A 22,012-nucleotide genomic window follows, 5' to 3' on the forward strand; every position below is an offset into this window, starting at 1 on the left:
AGAAATTCTTGTCTGTGTTTGACGATAGCTCTTGTAATGCGGTCGAAGTCCTTAACTTTGTTGGCTTTCAAATCGTTGAGTACCTTTTTCAAACCCTCGATGAATCGGTTCCTCGTCTCTCCGGTAAACATATCGGCGGAGCCCAGCTGTGTTATAATTTCTGCATCTGAACCACGGCGCCATGAAGTCAGTTATCCAAAAGGGGGGATGTTTCGCAGAAAGGGGTGGCAGTATCAGGAGGGGTTGATCTTAGGACTCACCGGGAAGCACCATGCTCTCAAAGTGCTGGAATTCGCAAGAATTTCCATCGGGGCACTGCTCTCCGGCCAACACACGCGGGCAGATTGGTCGCATGGGATCAATTTTAGAGCTGTAAGTCATTGACTTAAGACCGCCCGCTACCTCATCAAAGTATTTGGGATGGAACCTATATGCACGGAAGTACCCGAGAGGACTATGGTATGATAACAAATCCTCTAATCGGGGTTTCTGTTCAAGTTCATCCTGCGCATCGGTCAGTAACGGGTGCTCAGGAGATGAGCCGTTGTGTACTTCTCCACTAGGCTTTTCCATCGCTGACAAAGCCAGATCTTGGACCGGTTGATATGGGTCAGCATCATTCAATAATTCGTGGGTAGGCATGTCATTATTGAGTGGAATGTTATCTTCTTGTAGTGAGAATTGTTTTGAGGTGTTATTCTCGGGCTCAAGGAGGGGAACGTCACGAATAGGGGAAATGGGGGTTGACTGTGGCCTGTATGAGTCATCACTGCTGGGGGATGAGACGTAAGGTAATTGCTCCGGAATGTCCGCCATTTCGTGATCTTGTTTTTGCACTTGGTTCTCCGTAACAATGACTATGGCGTCAAGGTCGGCTGTACTGTCTTCCAGAATCATATCTGCGGATGCGCTCTCAGATGGTGTGTGGTGATCACTAGGTGACGCTGGAGATACGTGATCATCTTCAGCAAGATTCTGTGGAGATTGGATAGCGACGAAAGGCTGGCCACCTGAAGCATTGGCTCGAGGTGGTTGTAAATTAGGTTGGACATCACTTGGAGTTGGTCCTTGGCTTTGGTTATGTATGTCCTGACCAGCGGTGATGAGTGCATCTTCAGCTTGCTTGATGCTCAATTGCTGTCCGTTTGGGTGCTGTGGTTCAACATGATTCGGCTCAGTTGACGTTGCTGCACCTATATAGATTTGTCAACATCCGCATGGAAGAGATGATGCGGTTACTTACCAGGAAGAACAAACTGAGCTTGCACGCTCGGCTCAGGAGTTAATGGTCCTGAAGAATCTGCCAACTCCTCGATCTCAGCCGTTAGCTTCCTTCGTTCCTCAATGCTCGCCTGGATCTCGAGTTCAAGCTGCGCTGCTTGGGCAACAGCCTGCTTGAGCCTCTCCTGTTTCTCCTGGAGGTCGGCATCGATAATCGGCAATTCGAAACTTACAATCCTATCGCGCCTCTCGACATTGCCTCTTTTGGCCTTCTGTAGCGTTTCTGAAACTTCAGAGATCTTCTGTGGAGGAGTAGACGCTGCTGAGGACCGAGCCCGAGGCGACTGAGAAATAACCATCTTCGCAGCCTTCTTAGCTTCTGCTTCTGCAATCTGCCTCTTCGCCTCCTCGATGCGCTTGTTCAGTAGATCAAGCTTGATTCCGGGCACTGGTGGCGTCGGAGCAGTAGTTGAACCAGGGCTAGAACGTTGTTTCCAACTAGGAGACTTAGATAATGGTGGAAATGATCCTAGAGGGGTTTGTCCTGATGGTTGATTGGTTATTCCGTTCGACGAATTAGGCTCGTCGATAGGTGAACCAATGTCCATTTCCACGTCTTCATCATCACTGACATCAATTATCAACTGTTCTTGAGTACGCGATCGCTTAAGTGTCCCGGCGGGACTGGAATAATTATCGAAATCCGAAGCAACGGGCCGTTTCAAGTTGCGGCCGTTCTGTTGTACCGGCTGAGTGACCAAGGATAGACCTGGAATCCCCCCTTCCCTAGGCAAGCTCTTTTCTGTGGATACAGAACGCCGACTCGGCTCTGCTGCTGGAATCGGCGCTGCGGGAGTTTTGGAGGATAGTTCTTCGTGGGTTTTCGATGCAGCGGTCATACTAGGATTACTTGCAGGCACGGCTTGGGGTGTTGCGGGCTTGGCTGGGCTACTAGCTGCCAATTTTTTATCAGCCATTGCTTTTTCCTGTGCCTTCTTTAATGCAGCAAGTTTTTGGTGGAGAATTGCGTTGTTCTCAGCTCGCGTCTTAGGCTTTGCTGGTGACATATTAATAGGAGCCGTTGCGCTCGCACTCGTCGTGGTGGGCTGAGACGGCGGGGCTGTAGTAGACGGCTGGACGACAGGTACGGTTCTCTGGGCTCTCGCCGCCAGCTTTCGGGCAATTTTATCCTTGCGCTCCTCAGCAGCTGTCTTCTGGGCTGATTTCGCGCTGTCATCTTTATTGGACTTAGCTGCAGAATCGGCAGTAGGAGGTTGCTTCAAGTTTGATATAGCCGAAGATGGATATTTGGTGCCCTGTGGTTCAGGAACGGCCTTAGTAGGTTCAGAAGGAGCATTTGGAGGCTCCGGGTCATTCGTGGGTTTTTGTACCGTAGTAGTTTTAGGGATAGAGGTTTCCAGGCCCAAATCCGCGAACAAGCTCTTCATCAACTTCTCATCAAAACCCTCCTCGATATAATCTTGATACCGAACTTTGAACGACCATAGACCAAGGATAGCTTCTTGTGCCTTCTTCTTTGCTTCTGCTACAGACTGGAAGGAATAAAGCAAAGAGCCTCCTGTAGGGGTAGAATGGGTAGCACTATGACCATTCGTAACAGATCCCGAATAAGATGTGCCATTTGGTAATGTAGCACCAGTTGTCGGCTGCTCTGAGGACGGCATATTGATACCTGGCAGAGACTGTAACGGGGGCTGAGTATTTGGAGTTTCTGATGATAGTTAGATTTGAATCAAACGAGAACGCGTACTACAACTTACGCTTAGACCCATAAGATATGGGCTTGCTCACTGATGCCCTGCGCTGAATCTCTCTAGGAGACAGGTAAGGGGAATAAGAGCCAGACCTCTCCCGTTCTTGATCGTCGGCTTCCACGTCTTCGCCCGGGGAATATTCCTGTTCGGCTGCGGGCAGTGATGTAGATGTACTATTAATGGCCGTTTCACCTTGAGGTGTTGCACCATCATAAATTGAGGAACCATCCGCATCCCCCACACTTCCGTTCGTATTCTCCGTAGCACTTGGTTGCCTAGGGTACGAGGCAGGTACGGCAACGTCAACCGTATCCTTTGGTTCATATAGATCATCGAACTCGCCTTCGCTAAGCTCTCCTTCTTCGAGGGTGTGACTCGCTTGTCCCCGGGACGACACAGGTAGTTTGTCTTTCTTAGACGATATGGTGCGATTATTATCGGGCGTTTTAACATGAAGAGTCTGATGCGACACGTTCTGTGGTTGTGCATTCCACGGTGTGTTGCTTCCAGATTCATATGATATAGGTGGTTGAAAAGTTCCCATGCCTAACCCAGGTATGGTGCTTGCGTTGTATTGATAAGAGTTATTAACGGTCGCATAATTGCCAAGAGTGGCATAGGGAGGTTGTTGGGAATTTACGGGCGGTGGTTGATTAAACGATTGAGGAAAAGGCGGGTGGGTGTGTGAATGAGGTTGCTGGCCTTGCTGGCCAGGATATAGGCCATATTTGTACGGTCGTTCAGACATCGTGAAGACGGTGGACGCGATTCATTAGGGGAAACCGCCGAGGGTGCTGAGCGACAAGACGGGATTAGGTAATAGGTAACCCAAGAACAAACAATATTCTAAGTTCTTGGAATAATATCTGTGCTTGTCCTCGTCGCAAAAGATGAATACGTTACCGGCCTAGTCAATTAGACGCCAGAGAGATGAATCGATGAAGGTGACTAGTGTAAGGGTATATTGACATCGCAAGAATCTTTGACGCGTATGCTTCAGATCAACAGATTAATCCGTACCGAGGAAAAATCTGGAAAGGAAGATGGTAAATACCTGTAATTCACGTTGACGTGGGACGGCCGAGATCAAAGACGATGATGCAAGACCAAGATTTCTTTCAGGGAAAAAATGCGAAAGTGGATGGTTTGCCTCGAAATCGCGTTTCGGTAGAATCGTATGTACGAAGCAAGGTTAACAAGGTTTCTGCAAGATTTCGGAGTGCCGTTTGGATGGATCATCAGAACAAGGACAGGTGTGGGTCTCTTGATTATATAATGCATGTTGAAGGCAAAATTCTACACTAAGCTTTGTGAGTCGAGGTAATCCACAATCTACGGCACCACATAAATCCGACGACCAAAGACCCCTTATCCAAAAAAGGTAAAGTTCCCGCAACGGAGCCAAACAAGTTGTACCTGTGGGTACCTTCCACCACGTATCGCAGTACCAGTCCCACGCAGCCCACGATGAAGATACGCTAACTCTGCCAAGCCCGAGCACTGTTTACTCCAACCACGGGCGGTTGCCATGTCGCTCCTGCATGGATGTCAACAATTAAAACCGGCGGTTTGCAACATCGTCATCGCTAGAGAAATACCAAAACAGAAGGAACGAATTTCCTAGGAAGACCTAAAGAATTAACTTCACTCGGTCCATTCGTTTGATACCGTCACTTTCCTTTCTTCTCATATGAACCAAACCCGATTCTTTTCTATGGCACTGTGTCTAATTATCCCCGATTCTCGCGATTGATGTGGTAGATATTTGAATAACGGCCCCGGAAAACAATTGCAGGAATTCTTTCTAATGAAATTGATTTTGGGGCGCACGATATCGCATATACCCTTTGGAACTGGAATTGGAACTTAGACATTGATCGCCTTCAATATGTCACAACGCAATAACCCTTTCGCTAGGAAGAATTCCCTTTCTCCCTCGCCGGCTTCGAGTGGTCTTGGTCGACCGAAATCCGCCATATTCCCTTCTTCATCCGCCCTTCTATCCAGGGTCCCTACGCCCCCCTCACATAATCGCACCCAGTCACAAGCATCAATAGGTGCTACTAACCTCGTTCCTGTTGGCACCAATGGACCTCGAAACCACCGTGTCAACTCCAAGAGCAATACTCCAAATTCGACGACGTTTGCCCCGTCGTTTATCAAGACTGAAGAAATGCGGAGAAGTCTGGATACCGTAAAAGGAATCGAAGGAGAAAATGATTTCTCTGGCAAGAGATATGTCTGGCTTAAGGATCCACAGGCTGCCTTCGTCAAAGGCTGGATCGTCGAAGAGCTCGGAGAAGGCCGTATATTAGTACAATGTGACGATGGCACCGTAAGTCATAGTAACTCGCATAGGAGCAGCAGATATACTAACTCAGACCTATAGCAACGTGAGGTTGATAGTGAGAGCGTGGACAAGGTCAATCCGGCCAAATTCGACAAGGCGAACGATATGGCGGAGTTGACGCACCTGAACGAAGCGTCTGTTGTCCACAACCTTCACATGAGATACCAAGCCGATTTTATATACACATATTCTGGACTGTTCTTGGTCACAGTGAATCCTTACTGTCCTCTGCCGATATATACGAACGAGTACGTCAATAGGTACAAGGGTCGGAATAGAGAGGATACGAAACCACACATCTTCGCCATGGCTGACGAGGCCTTCCGAAATTTAGTTGATGAGGGCGAAAACCAAAGTATCTTAGTTACTGGTGAATCCGGTGCAGGGAAGACCGAGAACACGAAGAAGGTCATCCAATATCTCGCTGCGGTGGCTCACTCAGATTCTTCCACGAAAGGCAGAGGACAGCATTCTACCCTCTCGCAACAAATCCTACGGGCTAACCCCATCCTCGAAGCCTTTGGTAATGCGCAAACTGTACGAAACAACAATTCTTCACGATTCGGAAAGTTCATCCGTATAGAATTTACTCGGAATGGAGCAATTGCTGGCGCATTCATAGATTGGTATCTACTGGAGAAATCTAGGGTTGTTCGCATTAACTCTCAAGAACGGAATTACCACGTTTTCTACCAACTCTTAAAGGGTGCTGATCGTCAAATGAGACGAGAATTCTTACTTGAGGATTTTGAGGTTGAGGATTTCACCTATACTCGCGAGGGTCACGATACGATAGCCGGTGTCTCTGACCTTGATGAATGGGAGTCGCTGCTTGAAGCGTTTAGCGTGATGGGCTTTACTGACAAGGAACAAGACGCAATATTACGCACTGTTGCAGCGGTTTTACACTTGGGCAACGTGACCGTGGTCAAGGAAAGTCGCATGGCGGACCAAGCTCGCCTTGCCCCAGACGCCAAGGAGGTAGCCGCCAGAGTGTGTAAACTTTTGGGAATTCCCCTGGAACCCTTTCTGCAAGGATTGCTCCATCCCAAGGTCAAGGCAGGACGTGAATGGGTGGAGAAGGTTCAAACTCCTGAACAAGTACGCCTCGGTATTGATGCTCTCGCCAAGGGTATTTATGAACGGGGCTTCGGGGACCTTGTCAAGAGAATCAACCGTCAGCTTGACCGGACAGGGCTAGGAATCGATGATTCGAAATTCATTGGTGTGCTTGATATCGCTGGTTTCGAGATCTTCGAGGAGAACAGCTTCGAGCAGCTCTGCATCAACTATACCAATGAGAAGCTGCAGCAATTTTTCAATCATCACATGTTCGTCCTAGAGCAGGAGGAGTATGCGAGAGAGCAAATCGAGTGGCAATTCATTGACTTCGGTCGTGATTTGCAACCGACTATCGATCTCATCGAGTTATCAAATCCTATTGGTATTTTTTCGTGCCTTGACGAAGACAGTGTCATGCCAAAAGCCACCGATAAGTCATTTACAGAGAAACTTAACTCGTTATGGGACAAAAAATCCAACAAGTACCGTACATCGCGTCCAGGAGCTCGTCAGGGGTTTATTCTAACCCACTACGCGGCCGAGGTTGAATATTCGACTGAGGGCTGGTTAGAGAAGAACAAGGATCCCCTGAATGACAACGTAACCCGACTATTAGCTGCTTCGACGGACAAGCACGTCGCGAATCTGTTTACAGACTGCGCCGACACCGATGATGATATCGGCGCTTCTCGAAGTAGGGTAAAGAAAGGGTTATTCCGAACAGTTGCGCAAAGACATAAAGAACAACTATCAAGCCTCATGTCTCAACTTCATTCTACCCATCCCCATTTCGTTCGATGCATTCTCCCCAACCACAAGAAACGACCCAAACAATTTAACGCACTCCTAGTCCTTGATCAACTGAGATGCAATGGTGTCCTCGAGGGTATAAGAATCGCTCGAACTGGCTTCCCCAACCGGCTCTCATTCGCAGAATTCCGACAACGGTATGAAGTTCTTTGCAAAGACATACCAAAGGGTTACTTAGAGGGGCAAGCAGCGGCAGCATTTATGCTAGATAGGCTGGGAATAGACAAGTCTCTTTTCCGTGTCGGTCTCACCAAAGTGTTTTTCCGAGCTGGTGTGCTTGCCGAGTTAGAAGAGCAGCGTGATGCCTTGATCACTGAGATAATGTCTCGGTTTCAATCCGTTGCTCGTGGCTACATTCAACGACGGATCGCCTTCAAAAGGTTGTACCGCACGGAAGCAACGCGAGTCATCCAACGGAACTTCAATGTATATCTCGATCTTTGCGAGAACCCTTGGTGGCAGCTTCTTATTAAGATGAAGCCATTGTTGGGTGCAACTCGCACAGCTATCGAAGTGAAACGGCGAGACGAGAAAATTAAACTACTCAATGATAAGATGCGCCAAGAAACAGAAAATCGTACCCGGCTTGAGGAAGAACGACGGAACTGTCACGCGGAATTAATGCGAACACAACAAATCCTAGAGAGTGAACGAGCATTGGCGCTAGACAAGGAGGAGATATTCAAGCGCTTACAGCTTCGCGAGTCCGAGCTCGAAGAAGAATTACAAGGTGCCATTGACGACCAAGAGAAGCTTGAGAATCAACTTGACGATCTTCTCGATGCAAAGAAGAGGGCTGAGCATGAGGTAGACAGATACCGAGCTCAGCTAGAGCAAGCTGTTGCTCTCATCGCTCGGCTTGAGCAGGAGAAGTCGGAACTAAGCACTCGAGTTTCCGATCTTGAAATGGAAATTGAGAGCCTGTCTCAGAAGCAAGCTGACCGGAGCGCACAGGAGGCTGCGCTTGAGGACGAGGTTAAGATGCTTCAGAGTCAATTGTCTCTGAAAGATCGTAAATTACGAGACGTAGAGGGAAAGCTCCTGAAAATAGACCAGGACTCAGAGATCAAGTTAGTTGCCACTCAAAAGGAATTACAGGCCCTCAAATCACGAGAACAACGCCTCACAAAAGAGCATCGGGAAGCACAACAACACCTATCGGAACTATCGAAGACCTCAACAGACTATGAGGAGCTTATAAGGAAGAAGGAAAGCGAGCTTGCTCTTCTTCGTTCAGACAACAAAAACTTTCAAATGGAGCAGCGTAGTTTCGAAGAACAGAGAAAATCACTGCTCTCGGAGAAAGAGAGAACAGCCGATCGTCTGCGCGAGGTCCAAGCCGAAATGGTTGCTATGAAATCCCAACATTCACAGCTTCAGCGTGAGGCGGAAGATGCCAAGCAATTGCTCCAAGCAAGGCTCTCCGAGGATGCCCAGGCAAACCAGAATCGGGAAGTACTGGAGTCACAAATCAAGGATCTGAAAGACCAGCTGTATAAGGTTCAGATGGACTTAAGCCGGGAGCGCCAATCGCGAGATGACGTGGCCCTCCTTGCTGAACACAAGTTCCAGGCTTTGCAGGAAGAACATGACCGTCTCAAAGACTCGAAAATAACGATCGAGAAGGAGCTCTACCTACAACAGGATACTTTACGACGCACCATGGAAGCCCGAGCAACAGCTGAAAAAGAGCGAGACGAAGCCCGTGATGAAATTCGACGATTGCGGGTCGCAAAAAGTCAAGCCGAAGAAGCAAGGTTGAATGCAGAAGAAGCGGGCGAGCGCAATGCTACGCGCGCAGCCCGTGAACGGGAGGCCAGTTTACAGAAGGATCTTGACGCAACATCAGAACGACTGAGATGGTTCGAAGGTGAGTGTGAAAAGTTGAATCGGGAGATAGAGGATCTCAACAAGTTCATGATCTCATCCGGAGAATACGGCCTCAAGAACGACCAGGCCAAAGAACGTCTCGAACGTGAATTAGTCACTGTAAAGGGTCGTCTAACCGCATCCGAGAATGACAACCGTGCCTTGCTCAATAAACTGCAGCAAAAGGGTCTTGAAATCGCACGATCCACCTCGAGAGCTAGTGAAGCTTCAAGAGGACAGATTTTAACCCTCCAGCGCGAAAAGGCCAGGATGGAAGAGCAGCATGCCAAGCTCAACAAACAGCTTGGAGATTCCTCTTTGACCATAGCCGGGCTCGAGAAGAAGATTGAGAAGTTACAGCTCAATATTGAAGACCTCAATCACGAGGTCGCGCGTGAAGTCAAGTCTAGCCGCAACGCCGAAAAGGCATCATCAAACTACACGATTCAACTTGCCGAAGCAAATCGGACCATCGAGTCTGAACGCCAGCTGCGGACACAGGCTCAGGCAACTGTGCGGGCTATGCAAACGACCGTTGACTCTCGAGACAAGGAATTAGAAGAGCTTCGAGCACAGATGCTGCGTGTCCTAAAAGCCGTTGACCCAGAAATCTCAATTCCAGCCCAGGGTGACGCGAGTCATGATAAGATCATGAGTCAAAATTTCGATATGCTTAGGAAGATAGAGGAATTGCAACAAAACCTCCGTATTCAAACTGCGGCGCGAACCAATGCGGAAGCACAGTTAACGGAGCTACGTGCAAACCGAGGGGAATCGCCAGTAAGACCCAGGCTAGAGGAGATGCACCCTAACGAGGCTCCTTTCAACGGCTCCCCTACGCAAAGGCGAAGCAAGTTCAACGGACGACGTAATTCAAACACAACCACGCCAACTCGCAACCGGGTCACCAACGAGAATGATTTGATTCCGGACTCTGCTAGATCGGACCGTACGGCAGACATTCTCAGCTTCAACAATAAGCAGGATCTCAAGACCGAGGTCGAAGAATTACAAAACCAGCTCCAGATAGCACAGATGCAAAACCGCCACCTCCAAAGCCAACTTGAACGTATTACGCCGCCTGTGCTAGAGACAAACCCCGATGACAGCCCATCTGTTCGTCGTATACAGAAGCTGGAGAAGGCGAATAGCCGTTTGCATGATATGCTCGACGACTCGTCAAAGAAAGTCTCTCAACTGGAGAAGTCAATCAGGAGTGGCGAACTATCCGTACGAGATATTCAGACTAGATCTCACGAAGAGATCCTCGATCTGCTTAATAGCCAAGAGGAATCTAGACGTGCGCTTCTCCACACTCACAATGACGCCATTGCTGAGCTAGCTCATGTTAAAGAGCATTTTGAAAAGATCAGGCACGAGCGCGCGAGGTTCGAGGTCGAGCTACGTGACGCGAAATCTGATCTGCAAGAAATGACTCTAGCTCGAGAGCAGGAAGCTTCTAGTCGCAGCCAATTACTTGAGGAATTTGCAGACCTACAAATCCGACTTGACGCTGAAAGCTCCGAATTGGCGGATGTAACTTCAAGCCTCGAGATGTACAAGAGCCGCGCAGACGAATATTTCAGCAAGCTAGAACAAGCTGAAATCGCTGTTTTGAAAGCTACGCGGGCCGAGCAGTTCGCCAAATCTCAGGCCAAGGAAGCAGAGGATGCTTACGCCGAGATTATGTCTCAGCGAAACAAATCCGATGGAAGTATGGAAGACATGCTTCGTCAGAATCAACGTCTCGAGGAGAAGTTGGAGGATATCTCCACTGATCTCGAAGCCGCTCTGCAAGCAAAGAAACGCCTCCAACATGAGCTAGAAGACTACAGAAACCAGAGAGCTATTGACCTCGAGGACAAAGAGTCAAGCATGGAGCAAACACGCAAAAAGTACCAGGCAGAATTTGCTACGCTTACCAAGGAACTCGACCTGGCTCGAGAAGAGAAGCTTTTCAAGCAATCCGAGATCGCCCGATTACGCGAGGAGCTCGACGACCTCCGTTCCAAGTGGGACGATGAGGTTCTCAATAGCACAACATGGTCGAAAGAAAAGTCGCGCCTCGAAGCTACGCTCGCAGACGTCGTCTCTTCGCGCGACGAAGCTGTTAGCGCACATAACGAAGCTCAGGGCAAGGTCGTGTCTCTCCTTTCTCAAGTCCGAACTCTCCGCAGTTCTGTGGATGACATCACTGCCGAGCGCGACTCCCTTGCCAGGGAGAAAGCCAGCATCGAAGCCAGGCTCAAAGAAGCCAAGGAAGGACTTGAGGATTTGGCTAAGAGCGAGAGTCCGGCGCTACGCAACGCTGCTAATACTGACAGAGAAATTCTGGAGCTAAAATCCAGCCTAGCTCAACAGGAGGACATTGCTGCTGCTGCAGTGGAGAAGATGCGGCGAGCTGAATCCCTTGCCACTGAAGTGCAAAAGGAAATTGCGGCTGAACGCGAAAGCAGTTCGGAGCTAGCCAAACAAAAAGCGGCTCTCGAGAAGAGCCTCAATGAAGTGCAAGTGCGCCTCGTCGATCTAGAGACTAAGGGATACTCAAGTGGCAGCCAGGATATCAAGTTCTTGCACAAGCGTATCCAGGAGGTTAGTACACCATCAGACCCCGACCCCGGACCTCCCAACGAGATGCCTCCGTTGCAGCCTCAAAAACGACCCCTCTCTTCTCTGTTCCGCAAGCTCACAAGGCGTGCCGCTAATACCACATCTCCACAATAGCTCGAATCACAGCTTGAGACTCAAGAAAACGAGCGGACGAAATCACAACGCTCAGTTCGCAATGTCGATCGGACGGTGAAGGACCTCCAATCCCAGATCGAGCGTAAAGATAAACAGGCAGTGCAACTCAACGACGACGTAACGCGACTACGTGACAGGGTTGACAAGCTTCTCAAGACGATTGACGAACTCCAAGCTAGCGAAAGCGATGTTCAATTGTCGGCGCGTCGAGCCGAACGAGAGCTAAGGGAGGAAAGAGAGAAGACCCTACGGCTTGAGCGCGAGTTGGAAGGCTGGAAGCACCTGAGGATGGAGAAGGGGAGCGTGAACGGCAGCATAAGAATCGGCACACCCATCTTCCAGGAAGGCGGCAGAAGGCTCAGCGCCTGGAGGAACGGAACGGTGCTGGGCGGCGACGCAGACGACACGGCGAGCATGAGTGGGACGGGCATTGAGGTACCGAAGAGGAAGAGCAGTATCGGGCACGGAAGAACGCCAAGTCTAACCAAGGGCTTTTTATGAGCTAAGTTGGGTCGAATGAGTGACGGAAGAGGGAGTTCATAATAAAATAGGGCATCGTTAAGGGCCACGCGGCGGCGTTTTACTTTTCTGTGTAGTGTATTTTTTGTTTTACGGAGACCACTACCTCTTGTATGTACGTATAAGCATGATAATGCATCGGAATGAGGCGGGGGATAGGTTAATGAAATGCTATGGCATCGAGTTCGCTTTTGCTGGCGGTTGAAGATACAAGTGAATATTTTGAGACTGCGTATTACGTGCCCCTTTTTCTCTTCGGCCAATTTTCTCCAATTGTAGGACAGCCGCTATCACGATGAGATGTCTGTGACACGTAACCAATTGGACACTTTATAGTCTCAATGCTAATGGTCATTATCACCAATAGAAAGCTGTGACTATTGTGCTAATTGAGTTTTTATAGGATGAGGTAGAGGGTGGAATGTAATTGAGCGCCTGATGGATTGACCACCTGACTAAGATAACTTCGTCCGCATATCGTGCAGGTGGTGCTATATCTCGTCTTGGACGACTACATACGTATCGTAAGTACTTTGTGGTTCTGCCCGAATTTGGACTACGGGACACGCTTCGAGGAATCTCGTTGGTGCCACGGTTTGCGGTGGCCGGAGGTGACGTTTGTCAAGCACCAAAGCACGTAGGTATCCGTACGTACGTGGAGGTAGCACGACAACGGCCCTTCAGCCTCGTTTTCGTGATATCTTGTGCGATTTAGTGACTCATGATTGCGATCTCCTCTTCGAGGGACAGATCATGGGTTTTTATGTTTTTATTCTACTTTCTCCCTGGGGAACCTCTACCATGATATTCCACGTCTGGCTGTTCTCTTGCTTAGGAGAAGATATCATTCGCAGGCTACATACCCTAGCATCGCCATCCATATTTGACATCATAGAACATCAGTCCACCGTCGACGCCGATGGCCCAAAAGCCGGCCATCACGAGCAGAGATGGGGAACGTCCTCGGAAAACCGCAGGTCTTATACATCACCTACGACAACAAAAAATGCTCTCCTAGCTCTTCCTATCCCCAATACTACTACTACTACTACTACTATGACGATGATTACGAATACGAGTTCGCAAGCGACGAGGCAGTCTACGATTCCTATGACTATGATTGCTGTCCGTGGTGTGGGCTCTACCCCGTGGAGCAGGAATATGAGGCCGAGGAGCCGAGCTGGGAGGGCGCGGTCATAGGGATCGTGCGGCGGAAGAGTTGCGTAAGTTAGGAGAGCCCGATACTTCCCCCTTTACGCCCTTTATAAATCACCTCCTTTTTCTCACATATACATAACATATACCCCTCCCAATTTCGTCTCTGGTACCCCTATTTCCTGCGATATCAGGACCAAGACCCACACATCACGATCTAACACAGTCCTCAATTCCGCATACAGACCGACCGCAATCACTGGGCGCTAGCCTTCCGATCCGATATCGACGTATCCCAGCTACCGCGACGGATCAACGGGTACCGGACGCGGATCCCCAGCCGATGTAAGAGGACGTGCTCCTATTGGCAACCCGTCTACATCTTCACAGAACAGGAGTCCCCGAACGACAGTGGTTCCTTGGAGCCGATAGAGTTCGTTACTGAGGATTAATTCGATGAGATTACTGTTTCTTTGGCGGCGTTTGAGTCAGCTTACCTAGGTATACTTTGATATGTGGTTAAAAATTACGAGCTGAGGCGCTCAGGAGCAAGCCAGGTGTCAAATGAAACCAAGAATTTCTACATATTAATAACGGAAAAGGTAAATATTTTGCTACTTGCGTTATATGTATGGGAGCACATGGATATAATTAATGCTGTCTGAAATAGACGTATTTCAAATCTATACTTTCCTTTCCATTGGTAGGGAATAGTATTACATACTTGCAGTACTCTTACCACATTGATCAAAACTTAGATAAAAGCAACCCGTCCATTATTCCACAAATCCTCTGAAGGGCTCGCAATGAGAAGAAAGACGATATGTCCGTAATCCCTTGACCTTGATCTTGTTCCTTTTTTGTAAAGCCGTAGTAGAAGAACTTCCGCATTAAGAAAACACATAGCGCGGCAAACCAATTCATCCCTTCTGTTCCCCATCTCATAAATAGTCACCTTATTCGACTGTCGAATTCCATTCTCCTATCATTTCGCGCCACGCTCTCCGGAACCACTTTTTCTGGTCTTTGTAGATAAAGTGCTCAGGAGCCCAAATGGTTTCTGCGATATCGAGGACGTGCTGTGGATGCGGTACGGCTTGGAGCTTTTCGAGACTCACCTTCCCTGATTGGAATTTCCAGATCAGACCATAGTAGAAGAACCTTATCGAGTATTGATGTTCTGGATGCAAGACGACATAGAGGTTCTCCCAATCCTTTCTACCCTGTGAGTCAATTACCTCACACTGCACACTTGTTTCGTCCCATCGAATGTCATTTATTCCCTGAAAATCCATTAAATAGCCTTCTTGGTTGTATCTGGGTATCGTGCGTTCCACTATGCCGATGGTATTGGGGTCTCGGCACTTTGCTCGAGTTCGAGAAGCCACCGATCCGATGGAACTGCTCTCCTTATTCCATGATATACGCAGCTCTCCCGGGAATTGGATCCTAGAAGCGGTGATTGCAGTTTGGTTGAGCCAATTGTTTTTAGCCATCTCTTTAAACCCCTGGGGTCCATCATGGCCAATGCTCTCCCTATTCACTCTTACTGCAATACTCAGATTAGCAATCCATCATGAAAAGGTAGCAACTCTACGACGGGAATGATATTTTGGCTTACTTGCGTTATCAATATCATTGCCCAATTCTACCAAACTCCAATGGTCAATTTCACCGGGGTCAAGGAGTAGCTCGTACCCGAAGAAAGGTAAATCCCACAGGAGACATTGACCTCGCAATCGTACAGTATCCCTAATTCGCCACACGAAGTCGCTTAGGATATCCTCGGGTTCTCCAGTATTGTAGTCGCGAAAATCTAACCTGACACATAGCTTGTGGGAGTGAAGACTATCACAATGACTAAGCATTGTCAATAGATTCTTGTCGAGAATCATGCCGTCCGATAGATAGGCCCTAAGTCCGGGCTCAACGTCCCATTCACGCACGGCTTCACGAGTGACAAGAATTCGGCAACCCTCGATTTCAAGGTTGATCCATCGAATCTGCTTGCGTCGCTGTGGTGTAATAGCTACTAAGTAGGCAAGACAATTTTGCTGGGTTTCAAAGTTGAATGCGTTGACCTTGTAGAAGGGATTCCATCTTTCAAGCTCAGCGTAGATGGCTCGGCATGTGCGAGCGAGAGGGACAGTCGCGAATTCTTTTGGTATAGAACGAGGATTCTTGTCGACGAACTTGTTTGAATAAGGTTCGACTTGACATGGCATGATTAGTTCGTCGACATACACTGCAAACTCGTAGATCATGAGATGGACCTTGACATATGTGAGTTAGATTTGCTAGGGCTAATAGAAGCCGGTACATGATACGATGAAGTGATGACACATACCTCCGGGGGTAAGACCTTGAAAAACGGCGACTCGTTATTCAACTTGGATAATTCAAGATTGGGATGTCTATCGTCATTGAGATTGATGATAAATTCACCAGTGGAAGCCATGATATTTTAGTAATCGGGGTGGTTTGACGGCGACCAAGTTGGCGGAAGATGGAAAATGCTAATGATAAAAGTGGAAAGAAATTTGGACGAGGAGATTTTCGATGGATTGAAAGGTGCGTTGATGATGATGATGACAGTCTTTCGGAAGAACCAAGTGTCCTGGTAAATAACGAGACGATATGTTTGCAAGTAAATGAACGTCAGTTAGGATGAGATGTATTGAGGGAAACTCAACGAGATAGTGAATGAATGACACCCGGCAATGGGGATGCGTGATTGTATGTGAAGTATTTTCATAAGTAGTGGATGTATTGACGATCGAAAGATTGGTTAACGAGAGCGTGATATCAAATATGGATAATAAGTATCTGAGTTGAAGATGTTGCGAACGAGTAATGAAAGTGTAGGTAGGGATGATGGTGTTTTTATAGTGGTGAGAGTAAAGAATTCCATAAAACTGTAAGTCTGGATAAGTATCTGCTGTTTTAAACATGGAAGTGGATCAGTGTTCAAACTATAAGTCACCTCTACCCACGGTAGTTGGCTGAAAGTGCAACTGCTCTAGCTGGTGAATACTTGCTCATGATGATGGTCCCTGACGAGAATGGAAAGGGGGTTCGACGTATAAGAGCAACGACTAACGTGACTTCCTGCCCGGAAAACAAGAAGGTGCGAACCTAGCTAAGCCTTCTTAACATAAGTGCATGATAGATGAAGCTGCCGCTAGAGTCAAATTATTAAATCATATTGGATATTCCGACCCGTCTTTTGTACAATGACGCATACCCGTCTATCTTGAAAATAGCCATATCATCTTGGCATATCGGAAGTAAAATCAAAACAACGTGAAGTAATTATCCCTTGAATTGAAAGGGAAACCAAGACCAACGTTCTTCAAAGGTTCCAAATAACATCATAAAAATTGATAGTACAACTTCCCTCATGATATCTTACTTTTAGGAATCAGGTTTGACCGTAATCAGGGGTTACCTTAACACCTGTTAACTCCTTTATACCATTCTTAGTTGGCAAAATCTAGCTATCACCTATCTATCGTGTAATATAAGGAGCTATGGACTAAATATTTCATCTATATGGATATTTTTTGTAGCTAACATCTAAGATCACAACCAATATCAACCCACAATTGTTATATCAAACGTAAATATGTAGGTGTCAAGCGTCATCTGCATGCTCAGTTTCTAGCTCTTTGCTAAACTTGAGTACAGTCAAAGATAATCACATCACCCCAAGTTTCTCCCTAATCACTCCCTATAACTATATACCTAGTACTTAAGGTCCAGAACCCCGAATATGTCAAGTAGTATATAAATATCAGTTAAGGTGAGTCATTTGTTGCGGAAAGGGGGAGGTTTTTCAGGTAGATGTAGTACGGCATAGACAAGTTTGGAAAACAGTAAACCATTACGTAAAACACATAAAACGATCACAGGTGCACGCATATAGGAAGACAACAAGGAATTCTCAAGCTCAGCGAGTTTCTTAACTGGGGGTATTACTATTACTACAGGGTCCATCCACGCTTTTTACACACATCCTTCCTCGCACCCAAAGGGAAGCGCATCATACGGGTTTAACATACGAGCCCCCATCTCGAGCCACGTCTAACCTCTCGCCCCTTAACCCTCGCCATCGCAAGGGAGCCGGGAAACGGAGAGGCGAAACCTCTACTGAGCTACCACGTTTTAAAGATGACCTTTTTGTTTGATTGTGTGCCGGGTGGTATTAAAAAGTAGAGAAGAAAAACCCCAAAAAATCTGTCCCTTTTTCCAGGTTTCCCCTCCTCTCTCCCAATAAAAAAATATGCAATTGTTCGTTTCGTAAGGATCGTAAGAATCTTATGTTGTTGACGGCGATGGTCATTGTTATACAAAGAAGGAAATGGTTGTGTTTTTGCCTGCGAGGCTTGCTGTGTGGGGTTTGTTTTATGCTCTTTCTAGAATTTTCATGTTGCTAGATGTTGCTGCTGCTTTATAGAGCGGCGGCGATGATCATGCCGACGAAGCCGACGAGACCCATACCAGCGCCGAGGTGAGCGGCACCGGCCGTGACGATCGCCGAGGAAGGCGAGGAAGGCGACGCGGAGGTCGGGTAGACGACACCAGTGCCGGAAGGAGCAGCGGTGACGAGAGTGGTGGAGCCACCAGCGATGGGGTAAGGAGCAGCGCTACCGGCGCCCTGAGTGGCAGTCGCGGTTCCAGCAGTGGGGGCAGCAGCGGGGGCAGTGGCGTAGGTGCCAGGGACGACAGCGACACCAGTGGAGCTAGCGCCGGAGGTGATGGTGCTGAAAGCGACACCGGGGACAGTCAGGCTGGTGCTAACGGTGACGGTGCTGCTGGAGCTGGGGATGGTCTCGCCAGCCGCGTTGGTGCAAGGAACAACGACAGTGGTAGCGACCTGGATGGTGGTGACGGCACCAGTAGGAGCGGGGGCAGTGGCGGTCAGGACAGAGGTGATGGTCTGGGCACCAGTGGCAATGCCGGGGTTGCTGCCAGCGTAAGGAGCGCAAATACCCTGGAAGTAGCTGATGGCCTCAGAGATGACCTCGTCGGACTCACCGTAGGCGTACATGCAGTTGAAGATGTTCTTGGTGAAGGTGGCGTCAGGGCAGTAGCAGGCGGCGTCGGTGTTGTCCTTGCAGCCAACGCTGAACATCCAGGTGTTCAAGCAAGAGGGGACGACACCAGGGCAAGGGAGAGTCTCGGCGGGGCCGGCAGGGCTGGTACCGCTGGAACCAGCAGGCGAGGTAGCGGAAGAGGCAACGGGGGTCGATACGACGCCGGAACCAGCAGGGACGGACGTAGCCTGAGCGGGAGAAGACTCAGAGGCGGCAGACCCAGCGGGTGCAGTGGGGTATCCAGTGGCCTGAGTAGCGGGGCTAGAGGCAGCGGGAGAGCCAGCAGAAGGACCAGCGGAAGAGACGGCTGAGGAAACACCGAGGGTCTCAGTCACGGGGCAGACAGTGGTAGAAACCGGAACAGTGACGGTGGTGAGAGCAGTAGAGTGAGCAGGGCAGTTGGTGACAGTAGGAGCACAGCTGGTGATGGTCTGGACGGAAGTAGTGAAAACAGTGGAAGTGGTCATGTAGCTGGTAACCGAGAACGCGGACGAAGAGGCAGCCTCGGTGCTGCTAGAACCGACGGCAACGGTCGAGCTGGAAGCTACGCTGGCGGAGCTGAAAGCGCTGGAAACGGCACTGGAAACAGCGTAGGAGCTGGAGGCAACGGCCGAGGAGCTAGACCCAACAGCAAAAGAGCTGGACTGGATGACCGAGAAGCTGGAGCTAGCGCTGGCACTGGCAGTGGGGAAGCTAGCAGAGTAAGAAGAGACAGCGGGAATGCTGGCAGAGTAGCTGGATTGAACCGCAGAGCTAAAAGCGACAGAAGACTTGCTAGGCTTGCTGGTGGCGTAGGTCGGGGTGCTCACGCTGTAGGTGCTCTGAGCGGGCTTGGAGGGCTTAGGGCCAGAGCAGTCGAAGCCGATGGAGTGGATGCCGAAAGAGCAGGAGTCCTTGGGCTTGGAGGGCTGCGAAGGGTAGACGACAGTGACGTCGGTAGCACCACCGCACTGGGTGTTCTCGACGGTGGTACCGGAGGCCTTGCAAGCAGATCGGTGCTTGCAAGTAGATCCGTCAGGCATAGAGTAGTGGAACTCTAGGTCACAGTCGAACTCGGGAGTGACCTGGAAGGTGGTGATGGAGGTCTTGGAGACACCCTTGCTCTTGTCGCAGCTGATCTTAGGGCTGCTGCTGCTGTCCGAAGTGGCCTTTCCGGTGATGCACTTGCTCTGGAAGCTGCCTCGGCCTACCAGCTGGTCTCGCTTGCCGAAGGACGAAGCGCAAGTAAAGCCGCTCCATGTGAATCCCTTGTATGAGGAGAATCCACCGGTAGGAAGGTCGGACCAGTTAAGACCGCCGGCGATGTCGGGGGTACAGGTGTTGTTGGTGTTGTCCGGGCAGCTAAACTTGGGAGCGTCGCTGAATCCGAAGCCGGTGGCTGTGACCTGGCTGAGGCCAGCAGCCAAGGCGACGAACGATACGGCGTTTCTCATTGTGGTAGAAATTCAATCCTTAAGAGGTAGTAGACGATAGTTGGTAGTATATAATTCCTGCTGTGTGAGCGAACGAAGTTATTCTTATAACGACTGTATATAACAGGAAAAGTAAACGATGGATGGAAGCAAGCAAACGAATGACCTTGACTTCCGGAAAAGAAAGAAGCGACAGTGATGTCTACCTTAAGAGGAAAGAAAGTGATGATGTAGAACAGGTCCTTTTCGAGATAGATGAGGAGGAGAGCAACCTACATATATAGCATCTCATGATGGGCTACTGGGAACCACTCGTTTGGCGAGGAACCTATCAAGGTCGCAGTGCGGACCCTGACCCGAGCCTGCTTGGCCGCGACCTGGGGTTGTTTATTCTAAGCACCTGTGGAGGAATCGTGTACTGCATTCCATGGTCAATAATGTTAATCTTGTACCTACCCATCTCTTGGTTCGAGACCAACGCCACTCAAATTAGCTCTTGTATACATGGTATTTTACTAGTTAAAAATAGGCCTTAGAGCCATTTAAGTACACGATTAAGGTATGGTCAAATTTACATCTCACTTACAAGGCATAGCTCGATGATAGAATCGAATCAACCATCTTCAGTCATATCATGACCAGAATGCATCAACTCGTACTGCCGTTAACAATATTGACCTCTTCATCTTGTATAGTCTTGGCCCTTGTTCCAGGATCAAGAAACCAGCCGACAGGGTGGCCTCCATCCAGGAGAAAGAGAGCCGAAAAAGGCATGGCATAGCTTGCATAGAGGGGAGGAAGTCGGATGAATGTACGCCAGGGATTAGAGTGAAGTCCAAAATGTCTTGCGCTCCACAGCAGGTGGACCGAGTCGAGAGCACAGAGCGCGCGGCTCCGAGCTGGGATGTCTTGGATCTTGGAGTGGTATTTTCAGGGGGATATCAAGGATTAGCTGCAGTCTATCCGCTGTTCCTGGCCAGTCGCGCCGACCCCAACCTGCCCCCCTTAGCCAATAACAACCCTTGCTTGCTATGGATTTAGCTAAGAACAGTTACCACCATTAGACTCTTCACGAATCAAGTCTAGGTTGCACTTAATAGCTACTAGGTAAACATAGGTCACTCTTGCTGGCGTTTGGCTATAGGAATACTAACATTTGCTAGAGTAAGCTGCCAGAAATATCCGACCTAGGTTGGCACTTGTCACAATTCTTCCTAAAGTCAGCTTGAAGGGATGTCGGCTTGCTGAACCGAGATTCACAATGTCACATAGGCCAGGGTAAATTAGAGCGGCGTTGGGTGAGATGCGCCATGATCAGATGTTACTATCTCCTATCCTCCAAAGAGCAAAAGCAAAGCGAGACTGGCTTAAGGCTCGGTGTCTCCTTACTAAGAGCGATGGTGTTTTGTTCAACTTGAAACAGACACAGCCACTCGATCTTTGCCTGGAGGAGTTGACCCTAATGCAGGTACAGAACCATCGTTGAGTTGCATCTGCGACCCAAGGATTATAACGTGGGACCACCGATTCGACCGTGAGAGAATATTCTTTTCGACTGATTAGATCTTGAGGTTCCCTGTAACGATCAGTAGTTTGGTGCTGATGATGGGTCCACTATCGCGACAATCTATCGATTCTCAATGCGATCTCCATGTATGTATGTCTCACTGAGCACTGCCCTACCATTGACCTGGGATGGGTTTCCATAAAACACATCGGAGTTTGGCTGATATTCCGTTTCCTTCTCTCTGCCTATCATGCGTGTGTAAACTATAGCAGTCCCGACAACCAGACTTCGTATTCTCAGGTCGGACCTCCGCAAGACCTTCATGCGCTGAATGAGCTAGAAGGAGCATGAAAAAGAAACCTGATGTGGCTTGGTAAGGCTTCAGAGAAAACAAGCAAGTGTAACTCCGAAGGCCCTAACAAGTACAAAAACGGCAAAGATCGAGATGGTGGAGGTCGCTTGTAAGTGTCGCAAAAGAGAGGACCTACCTA

General features: G+C 48.8%; 4 protein-coding genes across 4 annotated transcripts; 1 reads left to right on the plus strand and 3 right to left on the minus strand.

The window, feature by feature from the left end:
- Window positions 1-209: 209 nt before the first annotated feature.
- F4807DRAFT_220487 (uncharacterized protein) lies at window positions 210-3,913 on the minus strand. The gene is made up of 3 exons (XM_047994054.1): window positions 3,003-3,913; window positions 1,244-2,953; window positions 210-1,193 (listed from the first exon to the last, which is right to left on the minus strand). Exons 1-3 carry the CDS (start codon window positions 3,742-3,744, stop codon window positions 250-252), a joined length of 3,396 nt encoding a protein of 1,131 aa, XP_047851210.1. The 5' UTR covers window positions 3,745-3,913; the 3' UTR covers window positions 210-249.
- Window positions 3,914-13,301: 9,388 nt separating this feature from the next.
- Window positions 13,302-13,958, plus strand: F4807DRAFT_463380 (uncharacterized protein; the record flags this gene model as incomplete). Its single annotated transcript, XM_048001973.1, has 2 exons — window positions 13,302-13,574; window positions 13,752-13,958. The coding sequence occupies 2 exons, from the start codon at window positions 13,302-13,304 to the stop codon at window positions 13,956-13,958; spliced, it is 480 nt and encodes a 159-aa protein (XP_047851211.1).
- Window positions 13,959-14,230: 272 nt separating this feature from the next.
- On the minus strand, window positions 14,231-15,964 carry F4807DRAFT_469925 (uncharacterized protein; the record flags this gene model as incomplete). Its single annotated transcript, XM_048002770.1, has 3 exons — window positions 14,231-15,055; window positions 15,128-15,779; window positions 15,854-15,964. The coding sequence occupies 3 exons, from the start codon at window positions 15,962-15,964 to the stop codon at window positions 14,463-14,465; spliced, it is 1,356 nt and encodes a 451-aa protein (XP_047851212.1). The 3' UTR covers window positions 14,231-14,462.
- Window positions 15,965-17,446: 1,482 nt separating this feature from the next.
- On the minus strand, window positions 17,447-20,141 carry F4807DRAFT_437922 (uncharacterized protein). The gene has a single exon (XM_047999081.1). The coding sequence runs from the start codon at window positions 20,033-20,035 to the stop codon at window positions 17,957-17,959; it is 2,079 nt and encodes a 692-aa protein (XP_047851213.1). The 5' UTR covers window positions 20,036-20,141; the 3' UTR covers window positions 17,447-17,956.
- Window positions 20,142-22,012: the final 1,871 nt, after the last annotated feature.

This window comes from Annulohypoxylon truncatum (genome assembly GCF_022578515.1).
Source record: "Annulohypoxylon truncatum strain CBS 140777 unplaced genomic scaffold F4807scaffold_32, whole genome shotgun sequence".
Taxonomy (NCBI): Eukaryota; Fungi; Ascomycota; class Sordariomycetes; order Xylariales; family Hypoxylaceae; genus Annulohypoxylon; species Annulohypoxylon truncatum.

What these genes read in the sequence shown, in the direction of transcription:
- F4807DRAFT_437922 (XM_047999081.1), bottom strand. Translation starts at nt 20,035, where the DNA reads ATGAGAAACGCCGTATCGTTCGTCGCCTTGGCTGCTGGCCTCAGCCAG.
- F4807DRAFT_220487 (XM_047994054.1), bottom strand. Translation starts at nt 3,744, where the DNA reads ATGTCTGAACGACCGTACAAATATGGCCTATATCCTGGCCAGCAAGGC. An exon ending in CATATCTTATGGGTCTAAGC is followed by an intron (nt 2,954 to 3,002) that starts GTAAGTTGTAGT and finishes AACTATCATCAG; the next exon opens with AAACTCCAAATACTCAGCCC. An exon ending in AGCTCAGTTTGTTCTTCCTG is followed by an intron (nt 1,194 to 1,243) that starts GTAAGTAACCGC and finishes AAATCTATATAG; the next exon opens with GTGCAGCAACGTCAACTGAG.